The sequence below is a fragment of the Mustela nigripes genome, chromosome 6, assembly GCF_022355385.1.
Source record: "Mustela nigripes isolate SB6536 chromosome 6, MUSNIG.SB6536, whole genome shotgun sequence".
Classification (NCBI taxonomy): domain Eukaryota; kingdom Metazoa; phylum Chordata; class Mammalia; order Carnivora; family Mustelidae; genus Mustela; species Mustela nigripes.
Genome location: NC_081562.1, coordinates 125,643,341 through 125,661,801, shown reverse-complemented (window position 1 = coordinate 125,661,801; position 18,461 = coordinate 125,643,341). Strand labels below are relative to the sequence as shown.

Below are 18,461 nucleotides of genomic sequence, written 5' to 3'. Positions count from 1 at the left end.
GTGTTGTAAGAAACTCCCTCTGTCTCTTCATTGACCCATGTCTTCCCATCCTCTCTGGAAGAAACTGGGTCCCCGTGTCGCTTTTCAAAGAAGGAAGATAAGTAAGAGAAAGGGAATACCAAGAAGACGACGACTGCAGCTGGCCTGGCCCGTGGGGGGCAATGGGCCCTTTTGGAGTCCACCTGGAGCTTCTTTCTCCTTGACATGAGTTGGAAGCTCTGGCTGCCGAGTCACGAGCTTTGAGAGGCTCCGCAGGTGACAGAACATCTTCACCAGCTTTACTTCTTACGCGACAGAGGATTCTTTCCTTCCCGTGTTTTGGGCAGGGGGACGCCTAGATTGTGCCCGCCCCTTGGCCGGAGGTGGGCATTTGGTCACCTGGACGGTGATTTCTTGGATGCAGGGTCACCGAGCTGATAGCCCTACGTTTGTTTCTTGGGAGCTACCCAGATTCAGGAGTGCAGGGCTGTCCTCGAGGGGAGGAGTGCTTCAAGTCCCGCCGTCCTGGGGACACGGGGTGGGGGGGGAAGCAGCTCTCATGTCCGAGGAGCAGGTTGCTGGCAGTGTTGGAAGCGAGTGGGGAAGCAGTGGCTGGCTAACCTCCCCCAGCTGTCAGGCAGGGCAAGGCCGGGCAGGGCGGGGGCGGAGAGGCCTGCCAAGCCCAGCCTCGGGGTATGCACGACTCCCGAACTGCTAGTCTGGGAAGCTGTCATTTCTCCAAATAAGGAGAAGTGGTGGTTTTGCTGACCATCTCAGATTTCCGAGCCATGTCCACTGGCTTGCTGGCTGGCTGACTGGGTATTTGAACTGAAAACACAAAAGTATTCCTTTGAAATGGAGCACTCTAGTGGGGCTCATGGCTGTCCTGGAGTCATCACGTGGAAGGTGGTGTCTCCCCACTTTGGTAGATCACCTTAGGAGGGTCTGGTCTAGGTTACTGTTCTCTTGTGTCTCCGTAACCTTCAATACAGATGACTCCGTTCCGGTATTTCTGAGCCTGATTTGAGACGGGAAGAACTGATCTTTGTGATCTTGACCCACTGCCTGTCTTTGAAGAGCGTTCAAAGATAAGCCTCCGCACTTGATTTCTTACCGCAACAGCGTAAGATTTTTCTGGCACTTCACAGATCCTGGCCCAGTTATCTGCCTTCGGGCAGGACCCTTGACCTCACTGGGCCCCAGTTCCTCATCTGGAAAATGGGGATTATAATGTTTATCCGATGGGAATCTGCCGGGAATTCAATGAGGTGATGTCAGACCGCATTTAGTAACTAGGAAATCTCCGAACATACTAGTTCCTTGTTCACTCTCCATCTTCTCCGGGCAGATTTAGATGAAAATAGTTACAGAGAGTTTCTAGGTAGTTATCATCACCACCCAAAGTTTAACAAGGTCAGCTTTCGGAATTAGGATTTAACCAAACCCCTCTGCTCCCTAGAGCAGTGGTTCTTGAAGAAGCTCTAGAACCCACAGCTCAGGGGCGCCTGTTGGAAATCCAGCTTCTCAGACCTGCTCCATCCGACACTCCGTATGTGGGGCCCCTTCATTCGTGTCTGAGCAAGTACTCGGGGGGATTCTAATGCATGTTGACCTTGGAGAACCCTTTGCTGTTTGGGTCAGAGGCCTACCTGTTCCTCCAGAGCACCTGGCATCTCCCACTCTTGTCTCCAATCGTGCCTTCCTTCCTGCCTGGACTACCTAGCAAAGCAACCTTTTTCTTGCTTATCTCCTGAAATTCTGCTCATAATTTATGGATTCCTTTAAATCTCACCTTTTCAGAAAAGTGTTCTTCCACTCTCCAGCCGGAAGGCTCTCACTCTGGAGCAGATTCTGAGAGTGTTTGTGCATTGCACTCCCTTAACACTTGCCAGAGTTATTCCTGCTTTGTCTGATTTTGAATATTCATGTACGTGCCTCATTATCCCTACTAGAATGTAAGCTCTTTAAAGGTAAGAAGTCTGTCTTAAAGATCCTCGTTCCCTCATTGGCCTTAACCCTGGGCTTTTAGGCCTAGTAACCATTCCGTGGATGCAGAGAATGTGATAGTTGAGACTCACTCTAGATCAGACTTCTGGTTTATATGTATTGGGAACCTGATGCTAACATCCGCATCGGAAGACCGGTTCCACGGAGCTGCATGGACCGTGGGAAGACTCCTCAAATGGGGGGAGGGGGCATTTGGGGCCACTGGCTTGGTCCCAGAATAGGTGTTCTCGTGTTTTTTTTTTTTTTTAAACACTTTCTTTTTTTTTTTTTTTAAAGATTTTATTTATTATTTTGACAGACAGAGACCAGAAGCAGGCAGAGAGGAGGAAGCAGGCTCCCTGCTGAGCAGAGAGCCTGATGCGGGGCTCGATCCCAGGACTCTGAGATCATGACCTGAGCCACAGGCAGAGTCTTAACCCACTGAGCCACCCAGGCGCCCCGCTCTCGTATTCTTTGACTCAGACTCCCATCAGACCCAAGGAAGACAGATGTGTTTTCAAAGGTCTATTCATTTAGTTTATAAACTCAAACCCTTTTCGATTCTTTCCTAACTACTGGGAACTGGGGAGATGGTTGGGCCTCTATAATTACACAACAAATGGCAGCGATTTTCAGTCTGACACAAGAGAAGTTTCCCAGGTCACACACTCGACATACCTGGGATACCCATGGAACTTCTTTCGGTTTTGAAAGCCGCTGCTAGGAGGAGCGCACTTGGCTCTTCTGAACCCAGGAAGAATGGGCACATGGGCTACTTTGATCTGGATCTGCGTTGTTGTTTTTTCATGTTTATTTTGAGGAAAAAATTGAGCTTGGTGGCCTTGTGAATTACTCTCCTCCAGCGTAATCCTCTGGGGCTCTCCCCTCCCGTGCTCCTTGCTGCTTTGGACACATTAGCTAATATTGTTCAGCCGAAGGTCAAAATAACAGCACAGCTGAACAACGTCTCATCAGAGGCGACCTGTAAAATCCCCCTTTAAACTCGCTCGACTGACATAACTCACCTGATGTTGCGCGCTCGTTCTAGGACTGGGTCAGAAAGCCAGCACGTGTCCCTCTTTGACGGACGTGAAAACAGGCAGGGGGCAATGCCAGCAGAAGGGCCATGATTGTCACCTGAATCCACAGGGTTGATTTCCAGAGGAGCAATGAGAAAAGAAAGAGGTGCGGAGGGACCCTGCGTAGATCCCAAGAGGTGACACTCAAGAGGGAACACGGGGTGTTGAGACACAAGGACTGCTCGGACCCCGCGGCGGGATCCCTGGGATGTGACAGGACAAGGACAGACCGGGAATGAAAGACCATTCGGTTTCCAGCTTGGCACCCACCACCCATCGATGTGTTCACCACCATTTTCTCCACTGAAAAATGCCTACCATTAAGCGGTGGCTGCAGAGCCCAAAATCCGACCGAGATTGTCGTCGCTTTGCTGTTTTCAGTTCAGATGGGATGAGGCGTTGTTACATCATCCAACTGCAATTTTTTTAAAAAAAGTCTTACACTGTGGTGACCATCCTAAAGCTATGTAGTGTTGTATCCACCTTTTCCTCTTAATAACGCAATTGACTTGATCAGTTTCCCTAATGAAAGGTTAGAGGGGCGGAGGAAATGGTGACAGATACAGTGACAGAATTGTAGTGCCGCCTCCAAGGGGTGCGGTCCCAGGAATGTCACAGACATTTTGTCCTGTAAGTAATCTGGCATCTGCGAGGAATGAAAGTGTGTGTGAGTGTGTACATGTACATATATACATGTTTACACATATATAACTCGTGGCGTAATGATAGCTACATCTACATAATTAGCCGTACAGAATATTTTGGTATATGTCAGTGTAATGTATATAGACATGATACATACTAACATGCATGTAACTGATTTTTTTAAAAGACTTATTTATTTTAGAGAGAGAGTAGAGGGGGCAGAGTGAGAAGGAAGGAAGCAGACTTGTGGCTGAGTGGGGAGCCCAACTCGGAGCTCCATCGTGTGACCCTGAGACCGTGACCTGATCCAAATCAAGAGTCAGTTGCTGAACCAACTGAGCCACCCAGGCGCCCCAACATGTAACTTATTCTGAGGCAAGTAGGTAAAACCTAATCGTAATCAAGAGAGCATCTGGCTAGTTAGATGCTAAGCCTGCTGAGACGTCTTGCTGTTCCTTTCCTTTGCTGTGGAAATCGGGGTCAGAGACGGACGCAAATGAGGAACATCTCCCACAGAGTTCAGTGCCCTGCACACTGAAGGTCAGAGCTCAAGCAGATGAGCCCTCAGTAATCCCTGCAGGAAGGGCCTCGTGGGGCAGGAGTCCTCACAGAGCAGCGCACGGTATCCTGGAGGACAGGGGGTTTCACACTGTGGAACTGTGGAAGAAGCAGTAATAAAGTTTAATAATAATAATGTAATAAATCCTCACAGTGGCAAGGCTGAAGATGGGCATTCTTAGTGCCTCCCTGCTTTGTCGTCATGTGACACGGGGGAAGCTTCTTTCTTTTTTTTAAAGATTTTATTTTTAAGTAATCTCTACCCCCAGTGTGGGGCTCGAACTCATGACCCTAAGATCAAGATTCTCCATGTTCCATTGACTGAGCCAGCCAGGCGCCCTTGGGCAACGTTCTTAACTCCTTACACTTCCATTTCCTAACCCATCCAGTGGGGATAGGAACGCCTGATCTGTGTATTTCACGGAGTTCAATTGGAAGCCCTGTGTGAGCTGCAAACTGCGGGTGTTTATCGTGGGTATGTGTGTGCCTCACCATCCAAAATCCTTTATAGAATAAGAAACGTTGCCAGTAAACAAAGCGATGTCTTACATATTGCACAATGCATGTTGACAAGCTAAGTAGGAGTTTAGAGAACAGTCATAAGAGGAAAAATAAAATCGAAGGGACTGAAAAGTTGTATTTGGGTGACAGAAACGACATAACCACTAACAACAAAAACCATAACCACAGAAGCTCCAAAAGGGAGTCCTGTCTGTATAAAAGACCAGTGTCCGTACAGGCACCTGCGGGATGTGCAGAGACAGGGCGAGAAGACGGGAGAAGTTACTTGCACTATCTGTTACAAGTGGTAGAAAGAAGATACGCTTTTACAAACTGTAGCTATTTTAGGTACAAAAGGAGGTTGTCCTTGGCCTGGAGGATACAGGAGTATCCCAGAACAAGATTGAGTATTGGTGAGAGAAGCACATTTTTCTTTTATCTGTCCTACAGCTCCCCACAGTTACTGACTGTGGCTTGGAAGTTAAATGATTTATTTAACATTGCTTAAGTCTGTTCCAGACTCGGATCTTTAATCAACGTTGGGCATAGCGTTAAGTCAGTCAGGCCTGTAGACCGGAGAGCTCAGCAGAGTTTCCCCTGTCAAAATATTTGTGGGAATAACGCTCATCTTAAATATAGCCATCAGCTAACCACTGACTGGACCATCTCTTTCCTGAGAATTAAATAATTTTGGCAACAGTCTGTCTCGTGTCTGGGAGACATTCCATTTATGATCAAATGAAACATTAATAGTTTCACTAAGACCTCACAAATGACCGTCTGTCCAGTTTTAACAGCATAAGCAAGATGAACTTGAGATTTTCCGACATCATAATTACTTCCCTTCATGGTGCCGTCTTCGTGCTTATAAGCTCATTCTAGATTTCCTTTTATCCTATGTAATTTTTAAAAAGCCAATAAAGTAATGAATGAGAGAGAGGAAATAGAAATAAATTTCACAAGACTGTTAGCCTTACCAGAGCATAAACATTATTTCCTGTTGAGGTAAGGCAGAATATTTACTAGCATGTTCTTTTTTAATAACAACTCAAAAGAAATAAATTATTTCTACTTTGCTTATAGTGCCAGTTAATGAAAGGAGGAAGGAGAATCGATAGTAGAACACTTAATACACCGCTAGGAAGAAGAAATTCTCAGAGGCCGTAGCATCCCAGGGTCGGTCGCGCAGAGGAGGGTCTGGTGAACAAAGGACCCAGCGTGCGGAGAATTAGTGGTTGGCCGCACCCAGACTGAGCCAAATTTCCTGGTGAGCTAGGCTGAATGAGCTGTTCTCTGGAGAGCACGAACCAGACAGGTGAAGCCGAGTCCCGCCCAGCCCCAGCATATGGCTTCAAAATTAGCCTGCCCCGTTCCTCGGGCGGCGACTCTAGGACCTCAGGATGGTGACGTCCCTCCCTCCCTCCACAGCTTCCCCGCAAACCCCCAGCCTCTAGCATGACCTGCGTGCTTCTTTCCAGAGGGCATAACGCATCCTGATTCGCCCCAGGGTTGGGCCAGCTTTCCAACTCCCGGCTGGGAATTACAGCTCTCCTAATGACGAAGCCAGGGGTGTCGTCTCCAAACTGTTGCTCCGAAGCATCTAGAAATTGAAAGGAAATTGCTCTGAACAGGTCAGGAAGGGGGAGATGGGAGGGGCAGACCAGACCTTCTCTCACCTTGCACCTCCCCTGACTTGCATGGTAACCGGGTCAGCCGAAGCCACCTGTCTCTGCTGCGGTAGGTGGGGACTCCTGTGTTGGGTCTGGCGTGTCACACGTGGCGAAACGGCAGCGGCCGTCGTGTGCCATAACACAGGGTCTTCGGGGATAGGTTAGGGATGGGATCGTGGCTAAAGCAGACAAGGGAAGACCAACCCCGACACCCCCTTTCGTGGAAAGCGTGGGTTTGAAGAAACCAAACCTGCCAGATGCGTGCCAGATGCGTCGGGGGCTGACGGGGTGTGCTTCCCGTCCTCTGGTGAAAATAACAAACCCCGGGCTGATTAGATTAAAAATCGAAACAAGGGTTTTCACATCCCTTCTCCTCCTTCCCGACCTCTTACTTAGGTGGCATCTGTTGCAACACTTTGTCCAAACATTGTTTCTAATGAGACGTCTTAGGAGCGGGACGGTGTCATGCACTCCGAGGTCCCCCTCCCTTAATAACCAAAGAGCATTTGGACGGCGGTAAACAGTTGTTGAAGAAAGCCTGCCACGCTGACGGGATCTGAACCTGGGAGACACCATGGAATTCTCTGGGTCAGCAAAACAGCCTCTCCAAGCCTTAAAACGTTTGAAAAATGCACAGGCTTCCCAGAGCGTGGCCGTGGGGCGTGGCACGAGGCCAGTGGGGCTCCCCCCGGCCCGGCATCGCCCGTTTCTTGTCGCCGCCTTCCCATTCAGGTAGCTGCTGCACTCGGTCCCCGAGGGCTCAGAAAGCACAGGGGTGATTCAACAGAGCCTACCTGCGAGCTAAGGAAATGCTTTTCCTCCCTCGCCTTTTGTCAGTAATGCCTTGTTAATTCCTGTCCTTTGCTCGGCACCGCACAAGCCACTTCTTGTCAGGAACACACACCTTCTTGTGCCTGCTGCCCTGCAAGGGAACAGCTGCGTTGACATCAGTTGCCAAAGGAGAGGGGGGTGATCCCTGGAGACGCCTGGGCCTCTCCTCCTCCGCCCTGTCGAGGGTGGGGCCGAAGGGCTCCGGCTTCCCTTCTCGAATGCCCTCTTGGCGTCCGTTGGTCGGCCCTCCCTATCTGTCCCTCTCCTCCCAGGTACGTTTCCCAGAGCGATCGCCGTGGTTGCTTTGCGTGGGTGCTGCGTGGGACTGATGCATGGCCGGCACCCAAAGTTCAGCTTGGTAGAACCAGGCTGGTTAATTAATACACAGCCTCCTTAATCACCGTTCTGTTTTCTTTCTGCTGTTCTAAACCAGGGAGAGAGGCTCCTGTTTTCCTCTGCTCACCACTCCGCCGACTTCTAAAGTCTGGCAGCGGGATGAGCGTTGGGTGCTGGTCTCCCCAGATTTTCCCAGCAGAACACAGTCCGAGAGGGGGCCCAGTGTGGTTAAGGAGCATACCGAGTTTTCCTGCCAGCTTTGTGGTGGCTGGTTGTCTGTCTGCGAGGGATCCTGTTTGCCTGGGTCAAACCTAGTTTGTGGTATCTCCTTCGCCGTTAACCCATTTACCTGGGCCTCCTAGGGTTTGTTCGTTGGTGTGTGTTTTCCATGTAAGCAATTGTTAAAGGCCTGAGTCACCCGTGAGGTCGCCTGTGGTTGGATGTGAGCTGAGGTTACTCAGTGACTAATTTCCAAGGGGAGGAGAAATTGGCTTATCATGGGGAGGACTACTTTTCATCCACGCCTGTGACGGCCTCGCTCGGAAGACGAGGGTAGGGGGAAACAAGATGGTCTTCAAGGGTGGTAAACACTCAAGCTGGCAACATTTTAGGATCTGTGGCCTTTGCGATTTCTTCCCTGAAGAGAAAGCTGTCTAAAATATCCCAGTGTGGAACGGAGGATTTAGATGAAGCCAGCAAACAAAGGACTCGCGTAATTGGGAGCTGAGCCAATTTGCTTTTTTCCACGGCGTTAGTAGTACAGGTGATTTCCTTAAGACAAAGTAAGTGGCTTTAATTCTCTGAGGATGGAAGAGTCTCCCGAGAATCCTTTTCAGTTTTGTGCGGTTCCTTCATTGTGTGGTCTGACTGAGTGGTATGTTTACAAATTCTAGACTTGGAATGGTGGGGTTTGAAATACAATAAACTGTGCATAATACTCCCTTTCCGCAGAGAATATGTATATTTTAAGTAGTCCGCGAAGAGACGTGATTACATGAGACAGTTTCCCAAAATGATTTGAAATAAACATTTTGCATGCTAGGTTTTCTTTTTTCTTTCCGGAAATAATTACAAGGTTTTTGCCCCTTCTTACCTTACATTCAAGAAACTTATAAATGAGCTTATAAACTTATAAATGAGCTTAAAACTTGTAAATGAGCAATGTTTGATTTAACTCGCTGAGTTTTAGAGAAATGAGATATAGGTATAGGTAGGATTCCTAACTCAAATTTCGGAAAATTAATTTGACACTGCCCCAGATTTCATCGGGCCTCTAGGAAGTAGGGGCCAGACAGTTTATGGAGGTCTGTGCAGTGGGCAGGCACAGCGGCTCCCAGCCAGGACCACGGTGCTGAACTCTGTAAATGCCGCTGTTTACAGAAACTGGAAGTGCTCACCCAAGAGGAAGCCGGGGTTTGAGTGGTCATGGTGGGAGGGAGAGACCATGCTCACCAAAGGAGGTAAATGAGGGGCAACAGTCTAGTTCATACATTGCCGTTGTATCTAGAGTATCTACTCTAGATGAGCATTTTCTTTGTCTGGACCGAGGTTCAGACAGACAGATCTGTTTTGGATTCTGGTAAGGTGTTAAAAGAACTTTTATTCTTGGGTTTAGGTTCTGTTTTTCTTGCTATAAGATGACATTCTTGGGGTGCCTGGGTGGCTCAGTGGGTTAAAGCTTCTGCCTTCGGCACAGGTCATGTTCCCAGGGTCCTGGGAGCGAGCCCCACCTCGGGCTCTTTGCTCAGCGGGGAGCCTGCTTCCTCCTCTCTCTCTCTGCCTGCCTCTCTGCCTACTTGTGATCTCTGTCTGTCAAATAAATAAATAAAATCTTTTTAAAAAAATGAAATTCTTCAAGGCTCACATAAAAACATGAGTGTTGAAACCTTCTGGGACAGAAGTGTCAGGGACATAATGTATCCAGATATTTTGAGAGAGATGATGGAGATTAATGACATCAGAGAGACTAGTGGGAGAAGGGAGGCAGATGGATTAAGGTGGGTAAGAACCGTGTGTGATATGTGTGTGTGTGTGTGTGTGTGTGTGTGTGTGTGTGGTCAATTTATTTTACCTTTAAAGTTTGATATAATTTCCTCCTAAGAGCTCTGACTTGGAGGACTAGTGCAGGAAGAACTCAATATGCATTTAATGCCACTTCTGGACTCATTGGCCCAAAAAAGACCAGTTAGACAACAAAACTGTGTGGGTGCCTGATTCCAGGAAGATATCTCCATGGGAAGAACACTAGCATAGAAGGCTGGAACTTTTTGAAACTATGTATCATAGAATCTTAATCATCATGCTGATTGTCAACCAGACAGTGAAGTGTATGAAGTCCACCTTTTATTGGAATAGCAAGTGGTCTCCTTGGGAGATCACAGTGCAGCCTTGAAAAAGATTCTCTTTTATCTTTCCATCCCTTCCGCCTCGTTTTAAGAGTGACCGCCTTTGGTTGCTCCATATCCTTTAGCATATGAACTGAGGTTTTCAGATTTGAAAGGTTCGCTCTCACTGTGGGTTGAAAACATCTTCCCACTGTGTAATGGAAACATCGCGTCGTTCTCCTTCTGGGCTCTCTGTAAAGCCGAGGATGAAATTATCATGGGTTCTTTTTGAAACTCAGTCCTGTAAAGTCAGTCATAGCTTGGCAAAGTAAGGTAAGAATTCTTTCAAAGGCTTCCAACCTCCAAGTCACCCGGATTGATGGAGATCGTCCTGCTCTGTCATAGCTGAATGCTTGCGTCTGCCTGCATTGTGGGTGACTCAGGTGGACAGTGATTCTTTCAGTGACCCTGTTGGGTGACGGCAAGATTAATTTGAAGTGGACCAGGCCAAGGCCGATAAGAGCATTACCCTCAGATACATGATGCTAATCATGTATGGCTAGGATCCATCCTTGTTGGCTGAAGTCCCATTCTGGTTGGTTGGTACCCACATAATACTAGCTCCTGGATGGTAAGTACCTTGACTATCACCCACATTCCCTTATGAGTGCACAGTGCATCAGAATTATTAATTCTTACATTTCTTTCTGAATCCATCTACACACGATGTCAAGAAAGTCCAATGAGATTTTTTAAAAAGATTTTATTTATTTATTTGACAGAGAGAGAGGGATCACAAGTAGGCAGAGGGGCAGGCAGAGAAAGAGGGAGAAGCAGGCTCCCCGCCAAGCAGAGAGCCTGATGTGGGGCTCGATCCCAGGACCCTGAGATCATGACCTGAGCCAAAGGCAGAGGCTTAACCCACTGAGCCACCCAGGTGCCCCCAATGAGATTGTTTTGTATTTTATTTTACAAGCTCTATACTGTACCTCCTAACCGTTTCTTTTCACATTGCCAAACCTTTTTTTTTTTTTTTTAATATCCATGTAGGCATCTCTGTTGTTTTAAAAGAAATTTACTCAACTTTTCTTTTCCTTTTTTATTTTTTTAAGATTTATTTATTTGATAGACAGAGATCGCAAGTAGGCAGAGAGGCAGGGGGAGAGAGAAGGGGAAACAGGCTCCCCGCCAAGCAGAGAGCCCGATGCAGGGCTCGATCCCGGGACTCCGGGATCATGACATGAGCCGAAGGCAGAGGCTTTAACCCACTGAGCCACCCAGCGCCCCTCAACTTTTCATTAATTAAAATCAATTTTGTATTTCCTTTCATTAATATTCTTTATCCTTCTAGACAGTACTGTACGATTTAGATTCTTAATAGGTCTTCCTATTCTTTTGCCAAAAATGGGGGGGGGGCGTTCACTGTGTGTCCATTGGGCTCAGTATCCCCCAGATTCTGATGCACCCTGAAGCCAGATAAAGAAGACTAACAGTTTGGATTATTATTTATCCTAAGTGGGTTGTAGACATTTGAAATCCTTTTTTTTTTAATTGATACCAATAATGACAATAGTTCCTACCATTTGTTGCACTTGATTTGCCTTGAGCACTGTGTTATGCTTTCTACACATGTATGAATCTGTATGAATTGATCTTTACCTTTGTTTGGATCAAATCTTGCATTGCGTGGTCCGATGGCATGGAGAATTCGGCCAGATATGTGCTGCTGCCTAAGCCAGTCCCTCTTGTATTTTATGCTCTCTAGAGGCTTGCCTTGTGGACGATAGGAATAGAGGATGTGTGTAGAGGTCCGTGCAGATCTCTTATGGTTGTTTGGCCCTTGTGGAAGGAGAATCAGGTGTACCATCACACACTGACCTGCACTGTTTTTCCCCCCAAACCTCACAATGTTGAGCTCTCTAATGGTGTTTCTTGTGGTTTCAGTAGCAAGCGCCCACGAGCGTAGGGGCTTAAAACATCACAACTTCACTATCTTACAGTTGTAGACATCAGAGGTCCAAAATGGGCTTTACAGGCCAGTTTCAAGGTGTTGACAGTGACCATACTCTCTGTAAGCTCTCGGGGAGAGTCCATTTCCTTGCCTTTTCCAGCTTTTAGAAGCTCCCTGCCTCCCTGGGCCCCTGGGAGGCAGGGAGCTTCCATCCTCACAATCAGCAGAACATTTTCCAGTCTCTCTGTCTGACCCTGCTGCTGTCCTCACACCCCCTTCCCTGACTCTGACCCCTTCCTCTCTCTTTCGCATGTCGTGTGGTGGCATTGGGCCATCTGGATATTGGCCCAATACACTGGATATACTAGCTCAGTATTCTTACGAAGGAACATCTACAGGGTTCCCGTGGCCGTGGAAGGTGACGTACTTACGGGTTCCAGAGGTCAGAGTGTGGACATGCTGCCCAAGGAGGGGGCCGTTCGGCCTGTTGCCACGGGAGAGCCACGCTGTCACCCTGAGACAGCTCTAAAAACACGAATATCAAAGGAGATTTTCTAACTTCTCGTTTTACTTTCAGATGCAGAGAGAAATTGTGTATGCACGAGGAGATGGCCCTGGTGCCCCTCGACCGGGATCCACAGCCCATCCGCCCCACGGCATCCCAAACTCTCCACCATCCACTCCTGTGCCCCATTCCATGCCTCCTTCCCCATCTAGAATTCCTTATGGGGGCACCCGCCCCATGGTTGTTCCTGGCAATGCCACCATCCCCAGGGACAGACTCTCCAGCCTGCCGGTCTCCAGGTCCATCTCGCCTAGCCCGAGCGCCATCCTGGAAAGAAGGGATGTGAAGCCCGATGAAGACATGGGTGGCAAGAACATCGCCATGTACCGGAACGAGGGCTTCTATACCGATCCTTACCTTTATCACGAGGGGCGGATGAGCATCGCGTCTTCCCATGGCGGGGGGCACCCGCTAGACGTCCCCGACCACATCATCGCGTATCACCGCACAGCGATCCGCTCAGCCAGTGCTTACTGCAACCCTTCTCTGCAAGCGGAGATGCACATGGAGCAGTCGCTGTACAGACAGAAATCTCGGAAATACCCAGAAAGCCACCTGCCGACCCTGGGCTCCAAAACGCCCCCCGCCTCTCCTCACCGAGTCAGCGACCTGAGGATGATAGACCTGCACGCCCACCATAACGCCCACGGGCCCCCTCACACCTTGCAGCCAGAGCGGGCCTCCCCGAGCCGCCAGACCTTCAAGAAGGAGCCGGGCACCTTGGTGTATATTGAAAAGCCACGGACCACTCCGGGATTAGCCAGCATTGTGGACTTCGGCCCTCCTCTCTTGGAGAAGCAAGTGTTTGCCTACAGCACTGCTACCATCCCCAAAGACAGAGAGACCAGGTAAGGTGGTGAGAGCGGCCCAGGGTGGTCTGTGCCTGTGAGTGGTTGAGGCCTGCCCTGCAGGGTCAAACCAAGGGGACAGAGGTTGGCTGAGCCCCAGCCCCGCCCCCCCCCCCTGCAGCTGGGAGAAGCCACAGCTTCTGGGATCAAAGGCCATCCCGGTCTGCAAAGAGTTTCCGCATAGGTGGGGGTCGGGTGACGCAGGCCAACAGCTGTGACAAATGGGGGGCGGTCCGTGGGAGCCTGCGGAGCGGAGCGTGGGTCTAACAGCGGCATGGTTAGTGTAAATCCAAACAACAGGAAAGAAAATGGTGATAAGCAGAAACCTTTTGGACAAATGGATCAGGAGCTCGTGGTAATTGATCTGCCAGTGAAAAGAAGGAGCGGGTGGGTTCAAGTTTTAACTGTCTGAAATGGCAGTTTGTGTTTTCCTGTGGAGTGCAGTTCTGCTTTCTCATCTGGCCTTGGGAAATGGAAAGAATGTGTCAATGACTGTCATCTAGGGTGATAAAGCACGAATTTGCATGCGAATAGGATGGTTTAGATTTAATACTCAGGAGTGGTAACTGAGATCAGCAAAAATTTTTTAGGGAATGAGACACTCTTGAGTATTTCAATTTCTTTTCTCATCTACTCTTTTTTGGTGTAACTTACCAGCCTAGTCCATTTGAAAGACCCTCCAAATCTCATATAATAATAGGAAAGCTAATTTTGATAGAGGGAATTTCTCTAGCCTAAATCGATTGAAAGAAGCCAACATAATAAAAATCTAGTCAAGAAATGGAGTCTGAAAGAGGTAAGCGTTTTAATCTGTTGTCATCTATGAATTCAAAAGGGGCGTGAGAAATAAGATTAAATATTCAGGGAATCAGCAGTTTATTAGAATCACTCTTCTCTGTTTCTCGCCAAAAAGATAGTATCACCTACATACTATCAGCATCCCCATATTTTTAAAAGATTCATTTATTTACTTTAGAAGGAGAGAGCAAGCACATGGGGGGAGGGGCAGAGGTTGAGGGAAAGAATCCTGAAGCAAGCTCCCCACTGAGCGTGGAGCCCAGCGCTGGGCTGGATCCCAGGACCCTGAGATCATCGCCCGACCCAAAAGCAAGAGTCGGCCGCCCAACCGATTCTCCATCCAGGCGCCCCTCATCATCCCAGTTTACAGATGTAGAAACCGAGGCTCAGAGAAGTTAAGTCCTTCCTCAAGGTCACAGTACGTGGCATAGAACATCCGTATCTGTTAAAGAATCCTGACCTTTTACCACCGTGACATAGTCTGCCAGATGAGTGGGACCCATGAGCCACACCTGCACCCAGCAGAGAAGTCAGTGTAGGGGTGAATTCTGAACATTTCTACCAGAACTCTTAAATTGTTTCAGGTCTAGATGCTACGCAACTGCTCCTGAAGGATATCTACAGTCATAAACGGGGTAGCATTTGCATAATTATGCTGCTAAATATATATCGGCCATTTAAAATATAACTGCCCTAGCTAGTATATTAGCACAAGTATGCGGCGATGGGGGAAGAAAAAGTATCTTTGATAGGCATTTATTTCTGAAAAATGAATGCAAGTACTACGTCAAAGAAAAATTTTTCAAAACAGGAGCGCCAGAAACAACTACCAAAGCACGAAATCAGAGCCCATTGTTTGCGCCAAAAGCCGGCTCTTATCTTAGATTTAATCTGTTTATTTTAAGAGTTCAGCCCCTACAAGTCTACCTTCATGGCTGTGGAGTCATATCAAGCGCCAAACCCATGTCTGTCGCCCTTTCAGAATATTAAACAGCAAATACATCTTGAAAGCGCTTCTTCTCCAAAACTCTCAAGTGACATTTTACATCTAAGATGTGAAGCTACAAAACGCAGGGGACTGAGAAATCCGTGGCACTCCTTTCTTTTGGACCCTGATGGGTTCAGGTGCCGTTCCAAGGAAATAGCCTGGATAACTGCAGGATGTTTGAAATCAGAGAGAAAAATTCTTTCTTTCTCATCTGCACTTAGGAAACCTCCCGTGGTAGCTTTTTTTCCATTCCTTTCCTTTTTTTTTTGGAACATGATTTTATAACTGCTCTATTGACTTGAAAATGAAGAGTTAAGGATGAAGTCATTTCATCTCGGTCCTTGTATGTAGTCGTGTGTCTTGATCGGATGCATTTGGCTTCTCTTGTCTTACAAAGACACTTCCGGAAAGCATCTAGTGAGAACAAATTTTATATAGAAGATCTGGGGGTAGAGTCGTGTGTTTAGTAGAACACAGAGGACAGTAGGGCTCTCCTCCCAAGATGGCCATGGATTTGGGGGGTAGAGATGCAGGATACAGCCATGTTGACTTTTTTAAGACAGCAGGTTTCCTGTCTGCGCTTCTAGAAAGAAAAACGATCCCAAGTGAGAAGGTGGCTCTATCCAGATGAGTTCCCTTCAGCCAGGAGGCCAAGAAGAGAATGGTCCACATGGCTGTGAGGGAGTGCTGGGGGTTGGGGGGGTGGACAGTGTGTGACAGATGACTCAGTGTGTGAGGCTCTGTCTTCCCCTAGGTTATAAAATTCCTTCATTAAATAGCATCGTTATTTCTATTCATGGCACATAAAGCAGCCCTCAAGAATTGTAAAAATCTAGGACATTTATGTTTTGCTACTTTCTATTTATAGTTTGGATCCTTTAATGTAAAATATCTTTATTGAAATTCAAGAGTGCTCATCGCAAAGTGACTAAGAGCTCCCTTTCCAAATGTATAACAGATTCCTTCTAATGTAGTGTTGTTCAAGACATGGTAAACTTGAACCGAGATCATATTTTTACATCATTCCACACCTACGATACCTAAATTCCACACGAGTCGAGAGTCCACTGGGGAGTAGATTCTCGCCTTGCCTCGGCGCCTCTGTCTGGAGAAAGAAAAGCCATGTGAGATGGCATCGTGATCTCTAAGAATTCCCCAGTTGAGAGAAGCAGAGGTCCCCGCCCGGGGCCCCTTAGAAGAGAAAAGAAACTTCTGTGTAGACTGAACAGTGCACGCTAACTGGTGTCCATTGTTATCACTTCATGTCACTTTTTTACTGGAGGAGGATTACGTGTTATTCTGCGGGTAGCTTCGAGGGGTGGAATGCCTCCTTGGTTGAACAGTGGATTGAGCGGAAGTCTGAGTTCAGATTTATGTCATTGAAAAATGTTCACAGTGACTGGCAGACCTTTGAAGATTTTCGAACTATGCTTTATCCTAAAATTGAGGATTAATTTGTTTTCCTTTTTCCAAGCGCATATTCAAAAGTGAGCCGCATCAGAAGCCTCTTAAGTGGTTAGACTTCAGATCTTTCTAGAACGAGGTGTCTTACCTTTGGCGCTTGTTGATATTTTGGGCCAGATGTTTTGTTGTTGGCTGGGTGGAGGGGCTCTTCGTGCCCTGAAGGATGTCTGGTGGTGTCTCTGGCTTCTTCCCTGCTAGATGCCGAAAGCAAACTACCCCAGCCCCGCCCCTCGTAAGGACAGTCAGAATGTCTGCAGACATTGTCAATTGCACTTCGTGCGGGGGTGGGGGGGGGTGCGGTGGTGGGGGTTAAGGGTTGGGGTCAGATGCAAAATGCCCCTGTCTGAGAAGCGCCGGTTCTCAAGGAAATTTGGACTTTTTCTGCTTAATGAAGCAGAGACACGGAAGAGTACCCCACACTCAGATAATGTAAATTGTGACATTCGTAAAACATGGATCTTGACAATCGTTACCCCAGTTCAGCCCTTCACCTCTTGGTGAAGCACCTTCACTACCGTGAAAACCTGCTCTTACGACCTTTGATTCAGTCCATCCGTGATCAACCATTCACTGAGGGGCAGCAGTGTGCCGTGTTCATGAACGGGGAACTCCAAAGCCAGACTGCCTGGGGTTCACATCCCGGTTCTGACACTGGCTAGCAGTGGCGACCTTTGACAGGTTACTGAACCTCTGCCTCAGTTTGCTTATCTGTAAAATAGGTATAATAATAACACCTACCTCATGGGCTGGAACAACTCGTTACAATTAAGAGCGTGTGTTCCACATGGCAAGGAGTTGTGTGTTTCTGCTTCGAACAAAGCACCCTACTACATGCTGCTCACCAGAGATCAGTGTGGAGAGATGGCTAAGACCGGGACTGTGCCTAAAGAAGCAAGGAGTCGGATTGTCAAGTGTACCCCCAGGAAGAACAAAAAGCAGGTGGGCAGGTGTGGAGAAAATAAAACTAAGTGTGAACAGAGAAGAGAATTAGCTGGGCTTAAAGATCCAAGGTAGAATGTTTAGAATATCAAAGCCACTTTAAAATCCAGTTCAGGAGAGCAGTCAGAGTTCCATCTCTTCTGGGGTCCGGAAGCAGAAAGACAAGCCAGGATTAGGACATCCTTTTAAATGCACCTAAGCTATGTGAGTGATGACAGAGATGCCTGACCAGGAAACACCGACATTATTAGGTCATCGGTTTTGCTGCCTAACAGTGCCTGACTGATTTCGGCTCTTGTCTGAACTGCTTTCCCACGTAGCTCTAATTATGGATCAATAAATGTTTATGGAGCCCCTCTTAAGTGCTGAGCTGCAGACTGGATGCTTTACAGCATAGAGAGAAACCTCGATGTGGTCCCCACGCACAAGGGATGTAAACTAGGAAGACAGTCATAAAACATGAAAAGTATGATACAAGTGATGCCACGGTTAAGCAGAAGAACTTCTGAGCTGAAAATGCAGGCTAAAAACGGTTTCATAGGAACCACCACACCAGTAGGATTTCTCTCATGGGTGATGCCCAGGGGTGCTTTCCTTGTCACCTGAGGGTGACACCGTCTCCTAGCAAAGCAAAAGGGAACACACCAGGTCAGTGAGAGGGGGATGTGTCTCTCCCCGGGCGCTGGAGCTCCAGGGGGAAGATCTGTTCTCCACATCTCCACGTCCAGCTGGAAAGTCAGGACACGTTTCACTTGAAAACAATGAGGAACAATGATCGCGCTAATAATACCCTGTAGGTTGAAGAGGCTTCCGTGGACCAGCTGGAAATCCAGCCACCATCTATTCCAAGTACGAAACAATGAAAGGACAAGTAAACTTTTCAATTACAAGGCTGTCATAATCTGGGGGACTGCTTGTACATAATTCATTCAAAAGAAGTGATACAGACAGTAATTGCTGTGAATTCAGAAAAAAAAAAAAAAAAAAAAAAAAAAAAAA

The 18,461-nt window shown here is 47.7% G+C and overlaps 1 protein-coding gene and 1 long non-coding RNA gene across 19 annotated transcripts in view; one reads left to right on the top strand and one right to left on the bottom strand.

Moving 5' to 3' along the window:
- The window catches only part of KIAA1217 (KIAA1217 ortholog), a 463,282-nt gene that overhangs the window by 389,000 nt on the left and 55,821 nt on the right, over positions 1-18,461 (top strand). For 14 of the 15 annotated variants that reach the window (XM_059404172.1, XM_059404173.1, XM_059404168.1 and 11 more), the window contains one exon: positions 12,438-13,273. In XM_059404172.1, coding sequence (XP_059260155.1) covers positions 12,438-13,273 — 836 coding nt within the window. Of the gene's footprint in view, positions 1-8,142; positions 8,368-12,437; positions 13,274-18,461 lie in introns of those variants that run through there. The other variant, XM_059404175.1, reaches the window with a different exon arrangement.
- LOC132020097 (uncharacterized) lies at positions 3,831-7,937 on the bottom strand. Of its 4 annotated transcripts, none has more exons than XR_009404926.1 (5): positions 7,213-7,651; positions 6,811-6,980; positions 6,425-6,722; positions 6,209-6,348; positions 3,831-4,346 (listed from the first exon to the last, which is right to left on the bottom strand). It is a non-coding gene; the product is annotated as an uncharacterized LOC132020097 (long non-coding RNA). The 4 variants fall into 4 exon arrangements; XR_009404925.1 differs by having other exon boundaries at positions 3,831-6,348; positions 6,425-6,566; positions 6,669-6,722; XR_009404924.1 differs by adding an exon at positions 7,827-7,937 and having other exon boundaries at positions 3,864-6,348; positions 7,213-7,340.